The sequence below is a fragment of the Oncorhynchus tshawytscha genome, linkage group LG12 (assembly GCF_018296145.1).
Source record: "Oncorhynchus tshawytscha isolate Ot180627B linkage group LG12, Otsh_v2.0, whole genome shotgun sequence".
NCBI lineage: Eukaryota > Metazoa > Chordata > Actinopteri > Salmoniformes > Salmonidae > Oncorhynchus > Oncorhynchus tshawytscha.
This window is the reverse complement of record NC_056440.1, coordinates 73,552,298-73,577,525: the sequence shown is the minus strand read 5'-3', so window position 1 is coordinate 73,577,525 and position 25,228 is coordinate 73,552,298. Positions and strand designations below refer to the sequence as shown.

General features: G+C 41.9%; 1 protein-coding gene across 1 annotated transcript in view; it reads left to right on the top strand.

The window, feature by feature from the left end:
- The first annotated feature begins 12,056 nt into the window (after positions 1–12,056).
- LOC112236514 (sodium-dependent noradrenaline transporter-like) overlaps positions 12,057–25,228 on the top strand; it is a 52,564-nt gene continuing 39,392 nt past the window's right edge. The window contains exons 1-3 of the mRNA XM_042331048.1: positions 12,057–12,374; positions 14,555–14,686; positions 17,595–17,832. Coding sequence (XP_042186982.1) covers positions 12,059–12,374; positions 14,555–14,686; positions 17,595–17,832 — 686 coding nt within the window. The 5' untranslated portion in view covers positions 12,057–12,058. The remainder of the gene's footprint in view (positions 12,375–14,554; positions 14,687–17,594; positions 17,833–25,228) is intronic.

Below are 25,228 nucleotides of genomic sequence, written 5' to 3'. Positions count from 1 at the left end.
GGTATGATGATTACCCAGCCAGGCTACATAGATGCACATGGTAAAGTGCAGCCCTACACAAGGGATGTTTAGGGACACTAACAGGGCTCAAACCTGGTAATGACAGCTTGCACTAGGTCTCGTCCAGCACATTGTGTACTTCCATAGATCAGGACCTAAATGACCAAAATGCTCAGCATGCAGTCAGTTCTTCAAAGTGAGGACATACAATTTAGAACATGTGCATACACATCTATATAAAATAAATCACACATAGACTACAGGTCAAAGGTTTGGACACACCTACTCATTCAAGGGCTTTTCATTCTTTTTTACTATTTTCTACATTGCAGAATAATAGTGAAGACATCAAAACTATGAAATAACACATATGGAATAATGTAGTAAAAAAATAAAAGCATTAAACAAATCAAAATATATTTTATATTTGAGATTCTTCAAATAGCCACCTTTTGCCTTGATGACAGCTTTGTACACTCTTGGCATTCTCTCAAGCAGCTTCACGTGGAATGCTTTTCCAACAGTCTTGAAGGAGTTCCCACATATGCTGAGCACTTGTTGGCTCCTTTTCCTTCACTCTGTGGTCTGACTCATCCCAAACCATCTCAATTTGGTTGAGGTCGGGGGATTGTGTAGGCCAGGTCATCTGATGCAGTAGTCCATCACTCTCCTTCTTGGTCAAATAGCTCTTACACAGCCTGGAGCTGTCTTGGGTCATTGTCCTGTTGAAAAACAAATGATAGTCCCACTAAGCGCAAACCAGATGGGATGGCAAATCGCTGCAGAATGCTGTGGTAGCCATGCTGGTTAAGTGTGCCTTGAATTCTAAATAAATCACAGACAGTGTCACCAGCAAAGCACCCGCACACAATAACGCCTCCTCCTCCATGCTTTACGATGGGAAATACACATGCGGAGATCATCCGTTCACCCACACGCAGTTGGAACTAAATATCTCCAATTTGGACTCCAGACCAAAGGACAGATTTCCACCGGTCTAACGTCCATTGCTCGTGTTTCTTGGCCCAAGCAAGTCTCTCATTCTAATTGGTATCTTTTAGTAGTGGTTTCTTTGCAGCAATTTGACCATGAAGGCCTGATTCACACAGTCTCCTCTGAACAGTTGATGTTGAGATGTGTCTGTTACTTGAACTCTGTGAAGCATTTATTTGGGCTGCAATTTCTGAGGCTGGTAACTCTAATGAACTTATCATCTGCAGCAGAGGTAATTCAGGGTCTTCCATTCCTGTGGCGGTCCTCATTAGAGCCACAGGAGTTTCATCACTGCGCTTGATGGTTTTTGAGACTGCACTTGAAGAAACATTCAAAGTTCTTGAAATGTTCCGTATTGACTGACCTTCATGTCTTAAAGTAATGATGGACTGTCATTTCTTGCCATAATATGGACTTGGTCTTTAAAAAAATACAAGTTCAACACTCTAACCACTAGGCTACCTTCCGCCCACGTACTGTATACACCCCTACCTTGTCACAACACAACTGATTGGCTCAAAGAAGGTTGGCATTAAGATTGGCATTAAGAAGGAAATAAATTCCACAAATTAACATTTAAGAAGGCACACCTGTTAATTGAAATGCTTTCCAGGTGACTACCTCATGAAGCTGGTTGAGAGAATGCCAAGAGTGTGCAAAGCTGTCATCAAGGCAAAGAATGGCTACTTTGAAGAATCTAAAAAATAAAATATATTTTGATTTGTTTAACACTTTTTTGGTTACTACATTATTCCATATGTGTTATTTCATAGTTTTGAGGTCTTCACTATTATTCTACAATGTAGAAAATAGTAAAATAAAGAAAAACCCTTGAATGAGTAGGTGTTCTAAACCTTTTGACCGGTAGTGTAAAAGAATACATTATAACACATTTTATTTGTAAATCTAATTCAAAATCAAAAGAAAATGCCCTTTTCCACGTCATGTTCTGTTAATAAATTACAATATTGGCGAAAATTTCACACAATGATCAAATCTATGCATGAGAACATTTTAGAAATTATAATTCTATAAACAAGATGTTCAAACCCAACCCAACCACCCACTCCCACATGAAAAAATACTATAGTGTACTATATACTATGTTAGGAATACTATAAAAATCACTATAATGTTTTTTGTAGACTTTACTGTAGAATTCGCTGTGGTGTTTTTGCAGTATATACTATAGTAATTACTGTAGTGCTTTTCTGGACTGTAGCATACTGTAGTATTTACTGTAGTGCTTTTGGGGACAAGTGGGGGGGGGGCTTTCTCCTTGAGGAAACCTACTGGATACTAAAAGAGCAAATTTTCTATAACCTGTAGGTAGGCAGGACTGGGTTCTGAACGGAGAGTTCAGAGCTTCTGCTCTTTTCTATAACCTGTATGGAATATGGAATATACAGTTGGAGTCGGAAGTTTACATACACCTTAGCGATATACATTTAGTCTCAGTTTTTCACAATTCCTGACATTTAATCATAGTCAAAATGCCCTGTCTTAGGTCAGTTAGGATCATCACTTTATTTTAAGAATGTGAAATGTCAGAATAATAGTAGAGAATGATTTATTTCAGCTTTTATTTCTTTCATCACATTCCCAGTGGGTCAGAAGTTTACATACACTCAATTAGTATTTGGTGGCATTGCCTTTACATTGTTTAACCTTGCTCGCACAGGTTTTTCAGTTCTGCCCACACATTTTCTATAGGATTGAGGACAGGGCATTGTGATGGCCACTCCAATACCTTGACTTTGTTTTCCTTAAGCCATTTTGCCACAACATTGAAAGTATGCTTGGGGTCATTGTCCATTTGGAAGACCCATTTGCGACCAAGCTTTAACTTCCTGACTTATGTCTTGAGATGTTGCTTCAATATATCCACCTAATTTTTCTCCCTCATGATGCCATCTATTTTGTGAAGTGTACCAGTCCCTCCTGCAGCAAAGCAACCACATAACATGATGCTGCCACCCCTGTGCTTCACGGTCAGGATGGTGTTCTTCGGCTTGCAAACCTGCCCCTTTTCCCTCCAAACATAACCATGGTCATTATGGCCAAACAGTTCTATTTTTGTTTCATCAGACCAGAGGACATTTCTCCAAAAAGTACGATCTTTGTCCACATGTGCAGTTGCAAACCATAGTCTGTCTTTTTTATGGTGGTTTTGGAGCAGTGGCTTCTTCCTTGCTGAGCGGCCTTTCAGGTTATGTCGATATAGGACTTGTTTTACTGTGGATATAGATACTTTTGTACCAGTTTCCTCCAGCATCTTCACAAGGTCCTTTGCTGTTGTTCTAGGATTGATTTGCACTTTTCGCACCAAAGTATGTTCATCTCTAGGAGACAGAATGCGTCTCCTCCTGAGCGGTATGACGGCTACGTGGTCCCGTGGTGTTTATACTTGCATGCTATTGTTCGTACAGATGAACGTGGTACCTTCAGGCGTTTGGAAATTGCTCCCAAGGATGAACCAGACTTGTGGAGGTCTACAATATTTTTCTGAGGTCTTGGCTGATTTCTTTTGATTGTCCCATGATGTCAAGCAAAGAGAGTTTTAAGGTAGGCCTTGAAATACATCCACAGGTACACCTCCAATTGACTCAAATTATGTCAATTAGCCTATCAGAAGCTTCTAAAGCCATGACATAATTTTCTGGAATTTTCCAAGCTGTTTAAAGGCACAGTCAACTTAGTGTATGTAAACTTCTGACCCACTGGAATTGTGATACAGTGAATTATAAGTTAAATAATCTGCCTGTAAACATGACTTGTGTCATGCACAAAGTAAATGTCCTAACCGACTTGCCAAAACTGAAAAATTTGTTTTAATGACTCCAACATAAGTGTATGTAAACTTCCAACTTCAACTGTACTTGGCTTGTAGGTTTCTCACAAATTGGGATATGGTGAGAGGAATGGGCAGGGTAAATGAAATACTGTAGTATTTACTCTAGTAGATAAAAATGTGTTTTTGCGGACGATAGTGTTTTTGCGGATATTTCTGTAGTATTTACTACAATGTTTTTTGGGGATAATACTGTAGTATTTACTATAGTATTCTACAGTATACTGCAAAATTCTATACTAAGTTGTTCAGATGATCGAGGGATATTACAGTGTGTAGTATAGTATTCTACATTATACTACAGTTTACTACAGAATTCTATATAAAGTACTGTAGTATTCCATAGTAAACTTTAGTATTTTTAATGTGGGCTAAATCTATAAAGTAACATAAAGTGCTGTATCCTAAGTTCATATTACAAGTGCATGGAAATCAACTTGAATGCCATATAACTTTGGAAATGCATTCAATACAATATGAGACATAAGAACATGGTACTTAAGAAACCGCTCATTTAATTTAATCTCAAAAACATACTGAAAAAAGTCTAGAGTAAAGTGACCTACTCATCCTAGCTCAAACAACATTTCTCCACTCTCTTGCCTGAGTCACTTGGACTGAGCCTGAATGGCCAGGCAGAGGTGGACCTGCCTCTGCTCTTTCCAGGGTTAAGAGATGGGGTGGTACTCTGATGGCAGGGCAGGCCTGGAAGATGGAGAGCGGTGTGGACAGAGAGCATAGGGGTCCCTGACTGGCTGTGGTCCTAGAGGAGGCTGCAGCCTTTCTGGACTGTTGTGAGAGACATTTCACTTCATATCAACCTCATCTGATCTGAGATCAGGATCTAGCTGGCCCATGGAGAGAAGAGGCCCCGGGGCAGAGAGAAGACAGGGGGAAGGAAGAGAGGGAGAGGAAGGGAAGGAGGCAGGCGGGTAGGCAGATGGATGGACGGATGCTGGTACACAGAGACAGAAAGGCAGACAGGAACACATACAGACAGACACACATAGGTAGGTAGGTAGGTAGGTAGGTAGGTAGGTAGGTAGGTAGGTAGGCAGGCAGACAGACAGATATAAATGCAGAAAAACAGGCATGGAGGCAGGCAGACAGGCATGGAGGAAGACAGACTGGCTGCAGGGGCCTGGAAGGGATGGTTGATAGAGGCCAGAAGGGAGGGAAGAGATTGCTTTGCCGTGAGCAGTTAGAATGATTCAGAAATAAGGGTAAGGCAGCAGTAAATGCCGGCCTGGGTGTTGGTAGACCTAGGTCACTAGGATCTGCATCTAAAAGGAAGGGACGCTTCCTTATGACAGAAATCAAATCAAATCAAATCTAATTTTATTTGTCACATACACATGGTTAGCAGATGTTAATGCGAGTGTAGCGAAATGCTTGTGCTTCTAGTTCCGACAATGCAGTAATAACGAGCAAGTAATCTAACTAACAATTCCAAAAAAAACTACTGTCATACACAGTGTAAGGGGATAAAGAATATGTACATAAGGATATATGAATGAGTGATGGTACAGAGCAGCATAGGCAAGATACAGTAGATGATATCGAGTACAGTATATACATATGAGATAAGTATGTAAACCAAGTGGCATAGTTAAAGTGGCTAGTGATACATGTATTACATAAGGATGCAGTCGATGATATAGAGTACAGTATCAACGTATGCATATGAGATGAACAATGTAGGGTAAGTAACATTATATAAGGTAGCATTGTTTAAAGTGGCTAGTGATATATTTACATCATTTCCCATCGATTCCCATGATTAAAGTGGCTGGAGTAGAGTCAGTGTCATTGACAGTGTGTTGGCAGTAGCCACTCAATGTTAGTGGTGGCTGTTTAACAGTCTGATGGCCTTGAGATAGAAGCTGTTTTTCAGTCTCTCGGTCCCAGCTTTGATGCACCTGTACTGACCTCGCCTTCTGGATGGCAGCGGGGTGAACAGGCAGTGGCTCGGTGGTTGATGTCCTTGATGATCTTTATGGCCTTCCTGTAGCATCGGGTGGTGTAGGTGTCCTGGAGGGCAGGTAGTTTGCCCCCGGTGATGCGTTGTGCAGACCTCACTACCCTCTGGAGAGCCTTACGGTTGAGGGCGGTGCAGTTGCCATACCAGGCGGTGATACAGCCCGCCAGGATGCTCTCGATTGTGCATCTGTAGAAGTTTGTGAGTGCTTTTGGTGACAAGCCGAATTTCTTCAGCCTCCTGAGGTTGAAGAGGCGCTGCTGCGCCTTCCTCACGTGCTGTCTGTGTGAGTGGACCAATTCAGTTTGTCTGTGATGTGTATGCCGAGGAACTTAAAACTTGCTACCCTCTCCACTACTCTTCCATCGATGTGGATGGGGGTGTTCCCTCTGCTGTTTCCTGAAGTCCACAATCATCTCCTTAGTTTTGTTGACGTTGAGTGTGAGGTTATTTTCCTGACACCACACTCCGAGGGCCCTCACCTCCTCCCTGTAGGCCGTCTCGTCGTTGTTGGTAATCAAGCCTACCACTGTTGTGTCGTCCTCAAACTTGATGATTGAGTTGGAGGCGTGCATGGCCACGCAGTCGTGGGTGAACAGGGAGTACAGGAGAGGGCTCAGAACGCACCCTTGTGGGGCCCCAGTGTTGAGGATCAGCGGGGAGGAGATGTTGTTGCCTACCCTCACCACCTGGGGGCCCCACAAGGGTGCGTTCTGAGCCCTCTCCTGTACTCCCTGTTCAGAATGATGGTGCTCCATGTCATGTGGGTTGTTGTCAGAGGTTATCAGAATTGCTGTGGTTTTGGAGGACAAATATGTCCCTGTCGAGACAACCAGAGCACCGTAGAGCTGATCTAGAACAGCATGGCAATCCATCTCCAGTCACAGGTCATCTTTTAGGCTGACAGCCAGGCACAACACTGGACAGCCTATCCATCGAAGTGTAAGGATGTAATATGTCACCAAAGGCCGAAAATCTATCCTGAGACGTCACTTCAACTGTTGCATAATACTAGCCTGGAAACCAAACTGATATGTTTCACAAGTTTGTATTCCCGGCTATCTTATTAATACATTGATATCAATGGAAGATGTGTATGGAAATTCACATTATGTATGTTAAGATTCAGTCCTTGGTTAGTGCATGTTTTTCTATTGCCATTTATTCTTTAACATGAATAGGCCTTTAAATGAATCAAAACATGAACTTTAGACAGATTTTGTAGGTATTGTTTGCCATCTGTTTGCCCTGGGTTCACCTATTCAAATGTAGCCTACCTTCACAACTCTGTTAAATGGGAGGAAATAAATCCAAGATGCCACAGAGGAAAACACCACTAATAACATATAACCCATCCATATAGGCCTCACCTCGCTCTTTCCTTTTCTATCACTTCAATTATTTCATCTTTACAAACAAAACGCCCCCAAACAGCCCTTTTAAGGTTTTATAAGAGAAGCCTGGAAAGCACTGGAGAGCTTTAAGGGGACATTCATTGACTTTAATGGGATGAACTGATCACCCATATCTAATAGAAATCATTGCCCATGGCAAAAGCTGGTGTGTTATTTAATTATGTATGGAACACAGTGCTTTTACCGCTTCTTAGAAAACTGTAATTCAATATATTTAGTTGAGAGAAGAAACAGATAAATAAAGTCCAAATTAAAACATTTCTGAAATAAGTTTTATTTTCTTGCTTTCGGTAAAAGAAAAAACAATTTTAGAAAATATATAAATAGAACAAAAATAGAACTGTCATTTTTAACTGTTCATACTTTCAAAAAATGTAATGGCTTCAATATGCTAAAAATGCATAAAATTAAGTCTGTCAACACTTCTAAAAATCCTATTGAAAATTCCCTATAATAAGTCATCTAAATCTACTTGCGTGAGAAGAAGGCCTATTGCATTCTCTGTATCCTATGCTGCATTTACCACGGATTAGATTCAATGTGTATGTACACATGTGTATTCGGAAAGTATTCATACCCCTTCCATTGTTCCACATTTTGTTACGTTACAGCCTTATACTAAAATGTATACAATTATGCTTTCCCTTCATCAATTTACACACAATACACCATAATGAAACAGCGAAAACAGGTTTTTTGAAAATGTTGCAAAAAAACAATTAAAATAATTACTGAAATATTTTAATTACATAAGTATTCAGACCCTTTGCTATGATACTCGAAATTGAGCTCAGGTGCATTCTGTTTCCATTGATCATCCTTGAGATGTTTCTACAACTTGATTGGAATCCACCTGTGGTAAATTAAATTGTTTGGACAAGATTTGGAAAGGTACACACTTGTCTATATAAGGTCCCACAGTTGACAGTGCATGTTAGAGCAAAAACCAAGCCATGAGGTCAAAGGTATTGTCCGTAGAGCTCCGAGACAGGATTGTGTCGAGGCACAGATCTGGGGAAGGGTACCAACACAATTCTGCAAACAATTGAAGGTCCCCAAGAACACAGTGGCCTCCATCAGTGTAAGAAGTTTGGAACCACCAAGTCTCTTCCTAGAGCTGGATGCCCAGCCAAACTGAGCAATCAGAGGAGAAGGGCCTTGGTCAGGGATATGACCAAGAACCCGAAGGTCACTGACAGAGCTCCAGAGTTTCTCTGTGGAGATGGAAGAACCTTCCAGAAGAACAACCATCTCTCCAGAACTCCACCAATCAGGCCTTTATGGTAGAGCGGCCAGACGGAAGCCACTCCTCAGTAAAAGGCACATGACAGCCCGCTTGGAGTTTGCCAAAAGACACCTAAATGACTCTCAGACCATGAGAAACAAGATTCTCTGGTCTGATGAAACCAAGATTGAACACTTTGGCCTGAATGTCAAGCGTTACGTTTGGAGGAAACCTGGCACCATCCCAATGGTGAAGCGTGGGGGTGGCAGCATCATGATGTGTTGGTGTTTTTCAGCGGCAGAGACTGAGAGACTAGTCAGGATCAAGGGAAAGATGAACGGAACAAAGTACTGAGAGATCCTCGATGAAAACCTTCTCCACAGCACTCAGGACCCCAGACTGGGGTGATGGTTCACCTTCCAACAGGACAATGACCCTAAGCACACAGCCTAGACACCGCAGGAGTTGCTTTGGGACAAGCCTCTGAATGTCCTTGAGTGGCCCACCCAGAGCCCGGACTTGAACCCGATCAAAAATAGCTGTGCAGCGACGCTCCCCATCCAACCTGACAGATCTTGAGAGGATCTGCAGAGAAGAATGGGAGAAGCTCCCCAAATACAGGTGTGTCAAGCTTGTAGCGTCATACCCAAGAAGACTCAAGGCTGTAATTGCTGCCAAAGGTGTTTCAACAAAAAGGGTAAAGGGTCTGAATACGTATGCAAATGTGATATTTCCGTTTCTTTTTTTACATTTGCAAAAAAAACAATAATCCTGTTTTTGTTTTGTCATTATGAGGTATTGCGTGTAGTTTGACGAGGAAAGAAAACGATTTAATCAATTTTAGAATAAGGCTATAATATAGTAATAGGTGGAATAAGTCAATGGGTCTGAATACTTTCCAAATGCACTGTATATACAAAAGTATGTTTGACACCACTTCAAATGAGTGGATTTGGCTATTTTAGCCACACCCATTGCTGACAGGTGTATAAAATCAAGCCCACAGTTTTGCAATTTCCATAGACAAACATTGGCAGTAGAATGGCCTTAATGTTGAGCTCAGTGACTTTCAACGTGGCACCGTCATTGGATGCCACCTTTCCAACAAGTTAGTTAGTCAAATGTCTGCCCTGCTAGGGCTGCCCTAGTCAACTGTAAGTGCTGTTATTGTGAAGTCGAAATGTCTAGGAGCAACAACGGCTCATCCGTGAAGTGGTAGGCCACACAAGGTCACAGAACAGGACTGCGGAGTGTTGAAGCGCGTAGCACATAAAAAGTGTTTGTCCTTGGTTGGGACACTCACTACCGAGTTCCAAACTGCCTCTGGAAGCAACGTTAGCACAAGAACTGTTCGTCAGGAGCTTCATGAAATGGGTTTCCATGGTCGAGCAGCCACACACAAGCCTAAGATCACCATGCGCAATGCCTAGCATCACCTGGAGTGGTGTAAAACTCACCGCCATTGGACTCTGGAGCAGTGGAAACGCATTCTCTGGAGTGATGAATCACACTTCACCATCTGGCAGTCCGACGGTTGAATCTGGGTTTGGCAGATGCCAGGAGAACGCTACCTACCCCAATGCATAGTGCCAACTGTAAAGTTTGGTGGAGAAGGAATAACATTCTGGGGATGTTTTTCATGGTTTGTAGTAGGCCCCTTAGTTGCATTAAAGGGAAGTCTTAACACTACAGCATACAATGAATTTCTAGATGGTTCTGTGCTTCCAACTTTGTGGCAACAGTTTGGGGAAGGCCCTTTCCTGTTTCAGCATGACAATGCCCACAAAGTGAGGTTCATACAGAAATGGTTTGTCGGTGTGGAAGAACTTGACTGGCCTGCACAGAGGACCTAAACTCAATCGGATTGAAAACCTTTGGGATGGATTGGAACGAGCTAGGCCTAATCGGCCAATATCAGTGCCTGGCCTTACTAATGCTCTTGTGGCCGAATGGAATCAAGTCTCTGCAGCAATGTCCCAACATTTAGTGGAAAGCCTTCCCAGAAGAGTGGAGGCTGTCATAGCAGCAAAGGGGGGGACCAATTCCATATTAATGCCCATGATTTTGGAGTGAGATGTTTGATGAACAGTGTCCATATACTTTTGGTCATGTAGTGTATATTCCTTTAGGTCTGGTGCAGCGGGTTTGTCGAGGTGAGACCACGGGCGCATGTTGGCGCGCACTTCACAACAGTGGCGACGGCGTGCCAAGAAAGATCCAACATAGTGAGAAAGGGAGGAGCAGAAAAAACAATTATAAAAAATCACGTGGAGAGAGACCGAGCAAGCTGATTTAAAAGCTCTGAATGTATATCGTCTATCTCTCATGAGAAGGCGAGTCTTAAAGTTCCATCAGAATGGGCAGTCTATCCTCAGACGCAGCAGGACTACAGCAGCAACGGGTCATGGAGAGGTGTCCGTAGCTTCACAAGTACGAACCAACCGTGGCTCCTCTTCTACTTATACGGGTTTTAATATGCTTTAATAACGATACTATACATCACTGACTATACTATTGCACGCTTAACGTATATTTTATTGTGTATTGCTGCCAGTTTGTATCACTTTGATTAATTAACCAATGTTGCTTAGCTGCATTCAACAAATGCGCACGGGGATTATGAGAAATACGCAGGAGCAAAGGAATAGCCTCAACCTATTCTACGACGTTCACCTGTTATTTACGTTTATTTGAACATTTTGAAAAATGTTTCCAATAGCATGACTAGTAGTTTATATGATTTAATATAATATAAGACAATGTATTTGTAAAATATGACTGAGGTTTCGGAAACATAGAAATCATTTTTGCCCATATTTTGCCTATTCCTCTCTGTGCGCTAGTGTAGCTATACAACTTTTCATAACTATTCCACTCTGTGCGCTAGTGTAGCTATACAACTTTTCACAACTATTCCTCTCTGTGCGCTAGTGTAGCTATACAACTTTTCACAACTATTCCTCTCTGTGCGCTAGTGTAGCTATACAACTTTTCATAACTATTCCACTCTGTGCGCTAGTGTAGCTATACAACTTTTCACAACTATTCCTCTCTGTGCGCTAGTGTAGCTATACAACTTTTCACAACTATTCCTCTCTGTGCGCTAGTGTAGCTATACAACTTTTCATAACTATTCCACTCTGTGCGCTAGTGTAGCTATACAACTTTTCACAACTATTCCTCTCTGTGCGCTAGTGTAGCTATACAACTTTTCATAACTATTCCTCTCTGTGCGCTAGTGTAGCTATACAACTTTTCATAACTATTCCTCTCTGTGCGCTAGTGTAGCTATACAACTTTTCATAACTATTCCTCTCTGTGCGCTAGTGTAGCTATACAACTTTTCATAACTATTCCACCTCTGCAAACTTCTGAGTGTATTTGTTTTTACCTCTCTAGCCGATGAATGCGGTGGAGTCCACTGTAGTTCGTGGAGAAAATAGTCACTTATGCAGAGTTTGCCTTTCCACGCTAGCGGGACTCCCATCGTCATCACGGTCCATCGCAGCGCGAGCATCACCTCCGCCACGGATACTTCCTCCGTGCGGTGAGAGCACAAGGCCGTCGGCGAGCTGCACACCGACACCGGAGAAAAGATGAACATCCAGGTCCTGCCAGACCACAAGCTGTCATCAGTGGCCCCGCTGAAACCCTGCAATGTGGAGAAGAAGGAGGTGGAACTGATACTGGTGAAGGACCAAAATGGGGTCCAGTATACCAGTTCGACCATCATGCCCACCCCCAGCACGCACGGCACCCCCAGCACGCACGGCACCCCCTGCACCGCCGAGGAGCTGGAGGAGAGGGAAACATGGGGAAAGAAAATAGACTTTCTCCTATCCGTCATAGGCTTCGCAGTGGACTTGGCCAATGTCTGGCGATTCCCTTACCTCTGCTACAAGAATGGAGGTGGTGAGTGAACTGTTATAACTTCTGTAAAGACTTCTGTTAAGACTTTCCCATTTTCCTTTTAACTATCCTCGTCGAGATCCAGGCTGGGTATGGCAACGCGAGACTGCTTTGGGACTAATATCACGTTTGTTTTACTGTTGTGAAATAACATTCTTCATGAGTTTATGATAACATGTGCCAATCTGTTAGTTTGTATGCTACCATACGTACCAGTCACTAGTCAGTGATTTATTTGAAATCCCCAAATAGCTTTGCGCAGGCTTTTTTGATCCAAGAGGCTTTGCTGGTAAGAGGGAAACGGAAATACCTCACTGCATAAATTCATTCAGGTCAGTGTAGTTTAAGAGGAAAACGGAAATACCTCATTGCATAAATTCATTCAGGTCAGTGTGGTTGACTCAACTGCAAATACACTCACTGTATCTGGGTGCTACTGTCTCTTACTGTAAAGGGTTGACTCATAACCCATTCACACCAGTTGCTGGCTCATAAGTGCTTTATTGCTGATGGCACATGTTAGGAAATATTTAAATACTCACAGTTGAACAGATAGCTATGCAAATATGTGAATTATGAATAACTTTATTTAAATGTGTGCGGTGTCTAACCCATTTTTCCTGCGGGCTGCATTCGGTCTTCACCGCGGTCTGGGGGGCCACACTTAAAATGTATTATATTTCCTCGCAGTCAAAATCTGCTAAGCAATTGTCCTTTAACTATTGGATTTGGAATTTTGAATGGGCTCAAGGGCCTGATCCAGCCTGCAGGCCTCGACATGTGGTCTAGACCATTAAGAGTGACAGCCTGGTCTCATAATCTAGTCTTAACATAGTAAAAATTTATCCCTGACACTCAAAATAGTATGACATGCTACTTTTGGTATGGTTACCTAAGACAGATGGTTGGGGTGGGTGGGTGTGTAATGCTAACTTCTAGCAATCAAAAGGTTGTGAGTTCAAATCTCATGACAGACAACTTTAGCTCATTTGCAACTTTTCAACTATTTGCTACTTTGCAAATACTTAGCATGTTAGCTAACCTTTCCCAAACCTTATTCCTTTTAGCTAACCTTTAACCTAACTCCTAACCTTAACCCTAACCCATAGCCTAGATAACGTTTGCCAGAAAGCTGACGTTAGCCACCTAGCCACCTAGCTAGAATTCGTAAAATATCATAAGTTCTGCAAATTCGTAACATATTGTACGTTTTGCTAATTTGTAACATATAATACGAATTGTGATTCTTAACATATACAAAATGTAATACCTCGGATTTACATACAGAATAATACAAAATGCTCTGAGACCAGGTTGAGAGCGAATAATAATGGCTTAGGCATATTTCAGTGGCTCAGTAGTGGTGGTGGAACAAGTAAGCAAATCACTTGTAATATGTGTGCTGCATTTGTTTGATAAGAAGAGTTTTAGATAACATCTGTTAGAAGTGCCAGTCAGGGTTATCACAAATCTGAAGAATGAACAACAAAGCAACGGCTAACTACAGAGATGATTGATTGCCAACAATACCCAAAACAAGTGTCCAAAACAAGATAAAACATAAAAACTGCACCTGAATATATCTATAATCGAGCCGAGTGAATGTTAAGAAACCAAAGGTCATTGTGAATTACAAAGTGACATTTTGGATTTGCCACCACAGACCTTCAGTAGCTTGTTGTAATAACAGTGTTTACTAGTGTTTACTAGTGTTTCCTGTCCCCTTTGGCAGCATCACACTTCACGTGGTGAAAATAGACATGTGTATCTTCATCTGGTGAACTGAGTGTTGCAGTGTTGTGTCCTGTGGTGCCAACTCTTCAGCTGTGGGTCATGTTCATTTGGCGCTCTCTGAAAGGCTGTAATGCAGCCCAACGCTCAGCTTTTTGTTAAAATGTTGCATACAAGATATTTTTAATTATACTAGACGAAGGGAATTTTATTCTTCCTAGAATTCACTGGAACATAAAAAGCTACCAAGCATGGACAATTCACTGTCTGTGCCTGGAGAGTCCCATGTTGATGTTTGTTTCATGTGATTTCCCTTTAGATATCATCATCAACACAAATTGCCAGGGTGAAAACACCCACAAAATGCTAAATATGTTGTCTTGGCTGGAACACAAATGCCAAAAGGTTCACGTTCAAAAACGTTGTTTTGTGGGGTTTTGTGGTGATTTCAGGTGCCTTTCTAATCCCCTACATTCTGTTCCTGGTGATTGCTGGGATGCCACTGTTCTATATGGAACTAGCCCTGGGACAGTACAATAGGGAAGGAGCTGCTACAGTCTGGAAGATCTGCCCTGTCTTTAAAGGTGAGCTGTCTCTCTCTCTCCCATCTCTGTATTCCATCTCTTCCCTGACCTCTGCCTCATCTCCCACCTCTCACCTTCTCAAGGCTCCTGGCCTCTCTTTTCTTCTCTATCTTTGAACATCTCTCTCTCTTTTCACTCACCTCTTGTCCTTTCCCTGCTCTTTTAATGTTCCTTCCCAGTGGGCACACCACATCATTTAATTTAATTTGCAACCCAGTCAAAAAGACAGCCAAAAGTTTGTTGAATTACCAATGTGTTATCAGTGACCACGTTTAAAGGTGCACAGTATTCTGGACGGTAGCTCATATCCCGCTTTAAGGTCTTATTCGGTATAAGCTGTTTACATGCACCTTTCATATTTTGTCAGTATTATGGATCCCCATTAGCTGCTGCCAAGGCAGAAACTACTCTTCCTGGGGTCCAGCAAAAATGACTTCCGTAATATAGATGATATATCCCACTCATGAGTATCCCTGTATCCATGAATAAAATGAATACTTCTAATTGAAGTTCATTTGGGTTAAATGGAATAGTAACTGAACTATGGACACTGCCTGTAGGCCTATAACCTCTCACATGTAGTGTAATATCATATTAACTCTTGCAGAATTATGCATTTCTTGCAGTGAAATTATACAACAAATGTTAATTTTGTCTCGGGAACAGTAGTTAAGAAATATTATTTCTTTCTTTCAGCATCTCTTGAGAAAATGCAAATGCTTGTGTAATGTGTTATCTTTCACACTGTTATGTAAGCAGACAGTATTTCAACCACATCAAATATGCACCCAAGACCAACTAAAGTCTTCTCTGAAACGTGTTTTGTCGTTTTCTCAGCTTTTCATGTCCTTAAAACAGGTCAAACTGATGACATTTGGACAGACAACTTTACCAGTGTTATCTAGATTACTAATGCATTAATTTTATCCATGGAATACGTTATTCTGGTGAGCACTACTTTATTTAGTCTTCTGTGGCAACAAGTTATTTTTAATTTTTTTAATTTAACATTTATTTAACTAGGCAGAAGATGTAATTAGGCAGAAGTTATGACAGAAGAGAAGCTGCATGTATCAAACTATAGTAGACAAACAAATGGCAAATGCTGGAAATTATAATTTGGACTCCCAAATTTGGGAAGTTATGAGCAGAAACATAATTTAAATTGTAGTAAATGATTTATAGTAGGCTAAATTATTATGGAAGTATTTTTGTGGATCGAACTGAGCAGGTAACCTACTTTTTGAAGTGATTAGTTTGACAATCAGATGAAAACATCATCACACAACACTCCTGATATGTGAAACTGAGCCTGACAGCACAGACCACAGAAACAACAGTAAACGGGATAGGATGTTTACATGTCACAGTATCCAGTCTTAGATCAGCCTGTCCAAGGCATCTTATCCAGGTTTCTTATTAAAAAAAAATCACATTTTTTGTCTGTCATAGTTGAAGTGTACCTATGATGAAAATTACAGGCCTCTCTCATCTTTTTAAGTGGGAGAACTTGCACAATTGGTGTCTGACTAAATACTTTTTTGCCCCACTGTATATTATGCAAGTGATCAATGCCGTTGGAGATTCCGGGCAGATTATTGTAGAAATTGTGAAGATCTCCACAGACCTGCGATCTTCAACACGTCTGCTTTATATGGTTACACATTTATAGTTACAGTGTCACCATTTGAAGGAGATCTTCTGCTTGGAAAGTTTCCTCTGTGCCACTGAGTCTGGCTTTAATTCCAATTTCGCTTGATTTCAAATTGAATCTACAAGTTAATAATGAATATGTTGGGTTCAACGGTTCCATCTCAACCAAAAATCTAAGTTATAGAATAGGACAAAATCAAATCAAATGAAACTTTAAATGCACTTTAAATAAAGTTGTATTTCATTTTGTCCTATTCTATAACTTAGATTTTTAGTTGAGATGGAGACGTTGAATCCAACATATTCATTATTAACTTGTAGATTCAATTTGAAATCAAGCTAAACTTGAAACCCTAAGCCTATTTATTGTCTATTTTTAAGTTGAATTGAAACAATAGCTGTTGATGCAAAGGCTATATAGGCCTAAATTGTATAATTTATGCTATATGTTAAACCTCTGTTAAACTTAAACCTACCCTTTGGAAATGACTTTAATAGCAACAGTAAATCTATTTAGTTTTTAAGTGGAGATCTCTCATTCTCACGATAGCACAATGGTGTCAGTGATAAAGCACGGCTTTGCTTTTTTTAAACCCTGGTTGGGAGACCAAAGAGATAGCTGTAGATAGATACATTCTCCAGTAAGAGGTGCTGCTCAGTGTGGTGTGGCTAGCTTCCAGGTTAAGCGGGCATTGTGTCCAGAAGCAGTGCGGATTGGTTGTGTTGTGTTTCAGAGGATGCATGGCTCTGTGTCCGTACGGGAGTTGCAGAGACAAGACTGTAAGTACCAATTGAATACCAGGAAATTGGGGAGAAAAGGGGTAAAAGTAAAAAAGACCATGTTAAACTGACAGTGTTAAGTTCATCTGCTGCTTGTTCTGATGGTAGAGTTATAGCACATCACATTCTGCTCAAATAATACATTGAATCAGGCGAAACAAGTGGTTGAATCCTCAAATTTCCTCAAGTTCTTTATTATTATTTGTTTTACATAATACTAGCTGGTATTCCACTGCTGTGCTCGTTTTTTCAGTAGTCTCTGCTGTCCAAGGTCTTGTGGATACACGCTGCAGAGTTTTGTTTGATATTTGTGTTCCCTCACACATACACATTTATGATTGACATTAGACAGGAGTAGCAGGATTCCACCCTCTGTAACCCTATGTAACCTACAGTATGTAACCATCTCTCTCTCTCTCTGCTCTCTGTTTCTCTCTCTGTTTCTCTCGTCCATATCCGTCCCTCCCTCCCTCAGGTGTGGGCTACACTGTGATCATCATAGCGTTGTATGTGGGTTTCTACTACAACGTCATCATAGCCTGGTCCCTGTACTACCTGTTCTCCTCTATGACCAGTGAGCTGCCCTGGCTCCATTGTGGCAACGCCTGGAACAGTCCGAACTGCACAGACCCCAAGCTACTAAACGGATCCTTCCTGGGCAATGGGACGTCTTATGCCAAGTACAAGATGACGCCTGCTGCAGAGTTCTATGAGTGAGTACAGTGGGTTCTGTCCTGTTCTATGAGTGAGTACAGTGGGTTCTGTCCTGTTCCTGTTCTATGAGTGAGTACAGTGGGTTCTGTCCTGTTCTATGAGTGAGTACAGTGGGTTCTGTCCTGTTCTATGAGTGAGTACAGTGGGTTCTGTCCTGTTCTATGAGTGAGTACACTGGGTTCTGTCCTGTTCCTGTTCTATGAGTGAGTACAGTGGGTTCTGTCCTGTTCCTGTTCTATGAGTGAGTACAGTGGGTTCTGTAATGTTCCTGTTCTATGAGTGAGTACAGTGGGTTCTGTCCTGTTCCTGTTCTATGAGTGAGTACAGTGGGTTCTGTCCTGTTCTATGAGTGAGTACAGTGGGTGCTGTCCTGTTCTATGAGTGAGTACAGTGGGTTCTGTCCTGTTCTATGAGTGAGTACAGTGGGTTCTGTCCTGTTCTATGAGCGAGTACAGTGGGTTCTGTCCTGTTCTATGAGTGAGTACAGTGGGTTCTGTCCTGTCCCTGTTCTATGAGTGAGTACAGTGGGTTCTGTCCTGTTCTATGAGTGAGTACAGTGGGTTCTGTCCTGTTCTGTAAGTGAGTACAGTGGGTCCTGTCCCTTTTCTATGAGTGAATACAGTGGATTATGTCCCTGTTCAATTAATGAATACAGTGGGTTCTGTCCTGTTCAATGAGTGAGTACAGTGGATTATGTCCCTGTTCAATGAGTGAGTACAGTGGATTATGTTCTTGTTCTATGAGTAAGTACAGTGGGTTCTGTCCTATTCCTGTTCTATGAGTGAGTACAGTGGGTTCTATCCTGTTCTGTAAGTGAGTACAGTGGGTCCTGTCCCTTTTCTATGAGTGAATACAGTGGATTATATCCCTGTTCAATTTATGAATACAGTGGGTTCTGTCCCTGTTATATGAGTGAGTACAGTGGGTCCTGTCCCTTTTCTATGAGTGAATACAGTGGATATGTCCCTGTTCAATGAATGAATACAGTGGGTTCTGTCCCTGTCCTATGAGTGAGTACAGTGGGTCCTGTCCTGTTCTATGAGTGAGTACAGTGGGTTCTGTCCCTGTTCAATGAGTGAGTACAGTGGGTTCTGTCCCTGTTCAATTAATGAATACAGTGGGTTCTGTCCCTGTTCTATGAGTGAGTACAGTGGGCTCTGTCCCTGTTCTATGAGTGAGTACAGTGGATTATGTTCTGTTCCTGTTCTATGTGTGAGTACAGTGGGTTCTGTCCTGTCCCTGTTTTATGAGTGAGTATAGTGCGTTCTGTCCCTGTTCAATGAGTGAGTACAGTGGGTTCTGTCCTGCTCTACGAGTGAGTACAGTGGATTGTGTGCCTGTTCTATGAGTGAGTACAGTGGGTTCTGTCCTGTTCCTGTTCTATGAGTGAGTACAGTGGGTTCTGTCCTGTTCCTGTTCTATGAGTGAGTACAGTGGGTTCTGTCCTGTTCCTGTTCTATGAGTGAGTACAGTGGGTTCTGTCCTGTTCTATGAGTGAGTACAGTGGGTTCTGTCCTGTTCCTGTTCTATGAGTAAGTACAGGGGGTTCTGTCCTGTTCAATGAGTGAGTACAGTGGATTATGTCCCTGTTCAATGAGTGAGTACAGTGGATTATGTTCTTGTTCTATGAGTAAGTACAGTGGGTTCTGTCCTATTCCTGTTCTATGAGTGAGTACAGTGGTTTCTGTCCTGTTCTATGAGTGAGTACACTGGGTTCTGTCCTGTTCTATGAGTGAGTACAGTGGGTTCTGTCCTGTTCTATGAGTGAGTACAGTGGGTTCTGTCCTGTCCCTGTTCTATGAGTGAGTACAGTGGGTTCTGTCCTGTTCTATGAGTGAGTACAGTGGGTTCTGTCCTGTTCCTGTTCTATGAGTAAGTACAGGGGGTTCTGTCCCTGTTCTATGAGTGAGTACAGTGGGTTCTGTCCCTGTTCAATGAGTGAGTACAGTGGGTTCTGTCCCTGTTCAATTAATGAATACAGTGGGTTCTGTCCCTGTTATATGAGTGAGTACAGTGGGTCCTGTCCCTTTTCTATGAGTGAATACAGTGGATATGTCCCTGTTCAATGAATGAATACAGTGGGTTCTGTCCCTGTCCTATGAGTGAGTACAGTGGGTCCTATCCTTTTCTATGAGTGAGAACAGTGGGTTCTGTCCCTGTTCAATGAGTGAGTACAGTGGGTTCTGTCCCTGTTCTATGAGTGAGTACAGGGGATTATGTTCCCGTTCAATGAGTGAGTACAGTAGATTATGTCCCTGTTCTATGTGTGAGTACAGGGGATTATGTTCCCGTTCAATGAGTGAGTACAGTAGATTATGTCCCTGTTCCATGAGTGAGTACAGTGGATTATGTCCCTGTTCTATGAGTGAGTACAGTAGATTATGTCCCTGTTCTATGAGTGAGTACAGTGGGTTATGTTCTGTTCCCGTTCAATGAGTGAGTACAGTAGATTATGTCCCTGTTCTATGAGTGAGTGCAGTAGATTATGTCCCTGTTCTATGAGTGAGTACAGTAGATTATGTCCATGTTCTATGAGTGAGTACAGTAGATTATGTCCCTGTTCTATGAGTGAGTACAGTGGGTTATGTTCTGTTCCTGTTCTATGTGTGAGTACAGTGGGTTCTGTCCCTGTTCAATGAGTGAGTACAGTGGGTTCTGTTCTGTTCTATGAGTGAGTACAGGGGATTATGTTCCTGTTCAATGAGTGAGTACAGTGGATTATGACCCTGTTCTATGAGTGAGTACAGTGGATTATGCCCCTGTTCTATGAGTGAGTACAGTGGGTTATGTTCTGTTCCTGTTCTATGTGTGATTACAGTGGGTTCTGTCCTGTTCTGTAAGTGAGTACAGTGGGTCCTGTCCCTTTTCTATGAGTGAATACAGTGGATTATGTCCCTGTTCAATTAATGAATACAGTGGGTTCTGTCCTGTTCAATGAGTGAGTACAGTGGATTATGTTCTTGTTCTATGAGTAAGTACAGTGGGTTCTGTCCTATTCCTGTTCTATGAGTGAGTACAGTGGGTTCTGTCCTGTTCTGTATGTGAGTACAGTGGGTCCTGTCCCTTTTCTATGAGTGAATACAGTGGATTATGTCCCTGTTCAATTAATGAATACAGTGGGTTCTGTCCCTGTTCTATGAGTGAGTACAGTGGGTTCTGTCCCTATTCAATGAGTGAGTACAGTGGGTTCTGTCCCTGTTCAATTAATGAATACAGTGGGTTCTGTCCCTGTTCTATGAGTGAGTACAGTGGGTTCTGTCCCTGTTCTATGAGTGAGTACAGTGGGTTCTGTCCCCGTTCAATGAGTGAGTACAGTGGATTATGTCCATGTTCTATGAGTGAGTACAGGGGATTATGTTCCCGTTCAATGAGTGAGTACAGTATATTATGTCCCTGTTCTATGAGTGAGTACAGTGGGTTATGTTCTGTTCCCGTTCAATGAGTGAGTACAGTAGATTATGTCCCTGTTCTATGAGTGAGTACAGTAGATTATGTCCCTGTTCTATGAGTGAGTACAGTGGGTTATGTTCTGTTCCTGTTCTATGTGTGAGTACAGTGGTTTCTGTCCCTGTTCAATGAGTGAGTACAGTGGGTTCTGTTCTGTTCAATGAGTGAGTACAGGGGATTATGTTCCTGTTCAATGAGTGAGTACAGTGGATTATGACCCTGTTCTATGAGTGAGTACGTTGGATTTTGTCCCTGTTCAGTTCATGAATATAGTGGGTTCTGTCCCTGTTCTATGAGTGAGTACAGTGGATTATGTCCTGTTCTATGAGTGAGTACAGTGGGTTCTGTCCCTGTTCTATGAGTGAGTACAGAGGGTTCTGTCCCTGTTCTATGAGTGAGTACAGTGGATTATGTCCTGTTCTATGAGTGAGTACAGTGCATTCTGTTCCTGTTCTATGAGTCAGTACAGTGGGTCCTGCCCTTTTCTATGAGTGAGTACAGTGGGTTCTGTCCAGTTCTATGAGTGAGTACAGTGGATTATGACCCTGTTCTATGAGTGAGTACAGTGGATTATGCCCTGTTCTATGAGTGAGTACAGTGGGTTATGTTCTGTTCCTGTTCTATGTGTGATTACAGTGGGTTCTGTCCTGTTCTGTAAGTGAGTACAGTGGGTCCTGTCCCTTTTCTATGAGTGAATACAGTGGATTATGTCCCTGTTCAATTAATGAATACAGTGGGTTCTGTCCTGTTCAATGAGTGAGTACAGTGGATTATGTTCTTGTTCTATGAGTAAGTACAGTGGGTTCTGTCCTATTCCTGTTCTATGAGTGAGTACAGTGGGTTCTGTCCTGTTCTGTATGTGAGTACAGTGGGTCCTGTCCCTTTTCTATGAGTGAATACAGTGGATTATGTCCCTGTTCAATTAATGAATACAGTGGGTTCTGTCCCTGTTCTATGAGTGAGTACAGTGGGTTCTGTCCCTATTCAATGAGTGAGTACAGTGGGTTCTGTCCCTGTTCAATTAATGAATACAGTGGGTTCTGTCCCTGTTCTATGAGTGAGTACAGTGGGTTCTGTCCCTGTTCTATGAGTGAGTACAGTGGGTTCTGTCCCCGTTCAATGAGTGAGTACAGTGGATTATGTCCATGTTCTATGAGTGAGTACAGGGGATTATGTTCCCGTTCAATGAGTGAGTACAGTATATTATGTCCCTGTTCTATGAGTGAGTACAGTGGGTTATGTTCTGTTCCCGTTCAATGAGTGAGTACAGTAGATTATGTCCCTGTTCTATGAGTGAGTACAGTAGATTATGTCCCTGTTCTATGAGTGAGTACAGTGGGTTATGTTCTGTTCCTGTTCTATGTGTGAGTACAGTGGTTTCTGTCCCTGTTCAATGAGTGAGTACAGTGGGTTCTGTTCTGTTCAATGAGTGAGTACAGGGGATTATGTTCCTGTTCAATGAGTGAGTACAGTGGATTATGACCCTGTTCTATGAGTGAGTACGTTGGATTTTGTCCCTGTTCAGTTCATGAATATAGTGGGTTCTGTCCCTGTTCTATGAGTGAGTACAGTGGATTATGTCCTGTTCTATGAGTGAGTACAGTGGGTTCTGTCCCTGTTCTATGAGTGAGTACAGAGGGTTCTGTCCCTGTTCTATGAGTGAGTACAGTGGATTATGTCCTGTTCTATGAGTGAGTACAGTGCATTCTGTTCCTGTTCTATGAGTCAGTACAGTGGGTCCTGCCCTTTTCTATGAGTGAGTACAGTGGGTTCTGTCCAGTTCTATGAGTGAGTACAGTGGATTATGTCCCTGTTCAATGAGTAAGTACAGTGGATTATGTCCCTGTTCAATGAGTGAGTACAGTGGATTATGTTCCTCTTCAATGAGTGAGTACAGTAGATTATGTCCCTGTTCTATGAGTGAGTACAGTGGGTTATGTTCTGTTCCTGTTCTATGTGTGAGTACAGTGGGTCCTGTCCTGTTCTTGACCTGTGCCTCTGATGTGTGTCTTGAGTCTGACCTTCCTCTGTGCTGACCTACATTGCCAAATATGAATTGTGTAAATTCAAGTATTTTCATGAGAGACTAAATGTGTTAGAAGTAGGCTTAACCTTTTTGATGCTTGGTTATTTAGTCTGGCCACTGTGGAAATGGTACACTTAAGCATTTCATAAACAAGAAATATGTATTATTAATGGTGTGTACAGTATGGCAGGTCTTCATAAATCAATATTTAGTTAGTGTACATCAGTGAATGGACAGCAAACTGCACACACTCACTCTTATCACCTGCCATGAAACCCCTGCTAACTCACTCTGCATCTTACCAAGACTGACCAGTATGAAGTCTAAAGTCCTGGAGTGGCTTGAGGAATAGATAAGCCTTGGACTTCTGCAGAGTCATAGTGTGTCTTTATGCTTCTGGGCCCTTGTCTCATTGAAGAGTGACTTTTACCATTCAGTAGATTCTGATGACGTGGCTCAATCTGCTTACATGCTGAGCAGAACGTGTTCAGGCAACAAAGGCCTTTACTAAGCAGTGAATCTAAATTGAAAGTGTTTTTATTGACTATTATTGCATCTCTGCATGGTACCAGTGTATATTGCACTTCATTTTAGGTTAGCAAAATTCTTGGAACTTTCAATAAATTCCCCGGTTTTCCAGAAATCCTGGTTGGAGGATTTCCTGCTTATTCCCTCCTGATTCCAGGAACCCATCTTTCCAGAATTTCGGGAAAACCAGAGAATTTATTGAACATTTCAGGAATTTTGCAACCCTACTCATACTCAAACAATTCCACTGTGAAGTGGGCCACTGTCATTAAAGCTTTTGTGCAGTATCCCCAAAATGTCTGAAGCCATCCTCCCATATACCGATTGCTCTACAGAAAGGCATATAAAAAAAGCTTAGATGCTGCGTTTGAAGTTGACACGAAAAGCCCCATCCGTTTGCACTTCAAAGAATTCCTTTCCAGAGCTCTGTGTGAAGATTACTTCTGCAGCCCAAAGGAAGTCGTCTGAAATGACTGGGACATACAGCAGCATCCTTATCCTGCAGCTGATGTGCAGTACAGAGTAGAGCGCCAGGGAGGCACAAACAAAACATTCTAAGCTTGCATTCCAAACTTTACTAGTGCCCTATATAAGGAATAGTGAGCCATTTGGGACGCAGCCTAAGACTGCGTGACAGTCGGCCAATAAGAGCAGATGAAAGACCCTCTACCAGAATGCTGATTTGCATTGATGTCTCGGGTGTTTATGTAATCAACATCTCTGAATTTCCTCCAATCTCTCATCAATCCCTCTAAACTTGAATACAGTCAGTTTCCGTTGCATCATATTTTCTTTCTTCTAGCATAATATCACACTCTCATTCTTTTGACCCAGTGATGTAGTGGTAAAAAAATAGTTGGGAAAACTCTGATCGCCTTCTGTGGTGAATAAAGTTACTCTCCGTATACTTTCAATGCCTTTTTGTGCAAAAGGTGGGTAAACCGTTGGGGGGGATAAAGTTAGGTGAACAATGTTTACGTGCGTTTACCCTCCACTTAACCACTGCTTCTACCGTACTGTAATAATGATTCATAGACCTTCAATTCTTGGTAATTATAGGAAGTCAATGGAGTCAAGTTGGTTCCTTTTACAGCATATCTTCCTGCATTTTTTTACCAGAAAATGTTGTTCTTTGTGTATTCTACCACCTTCACAGACCTTGAATACTCATTGGTGTATTGACAACGGCTCTATCAAAGAGCTTTAGGTCCATACTCCCCTGAGAGCCACTATATCCCAGTATAAATGTAGTTGATTCTAGACAGGCTGAATGAAAAACACAGAGACCCAGGCAGTGGGAGCTCTAGAATAGACAGTGATTTTTCTCTGACAACACTTCTAATCTCATTGTATATTTCAGTCAGGTCTTGTGTGGGGGACATAAACCCCCTGCT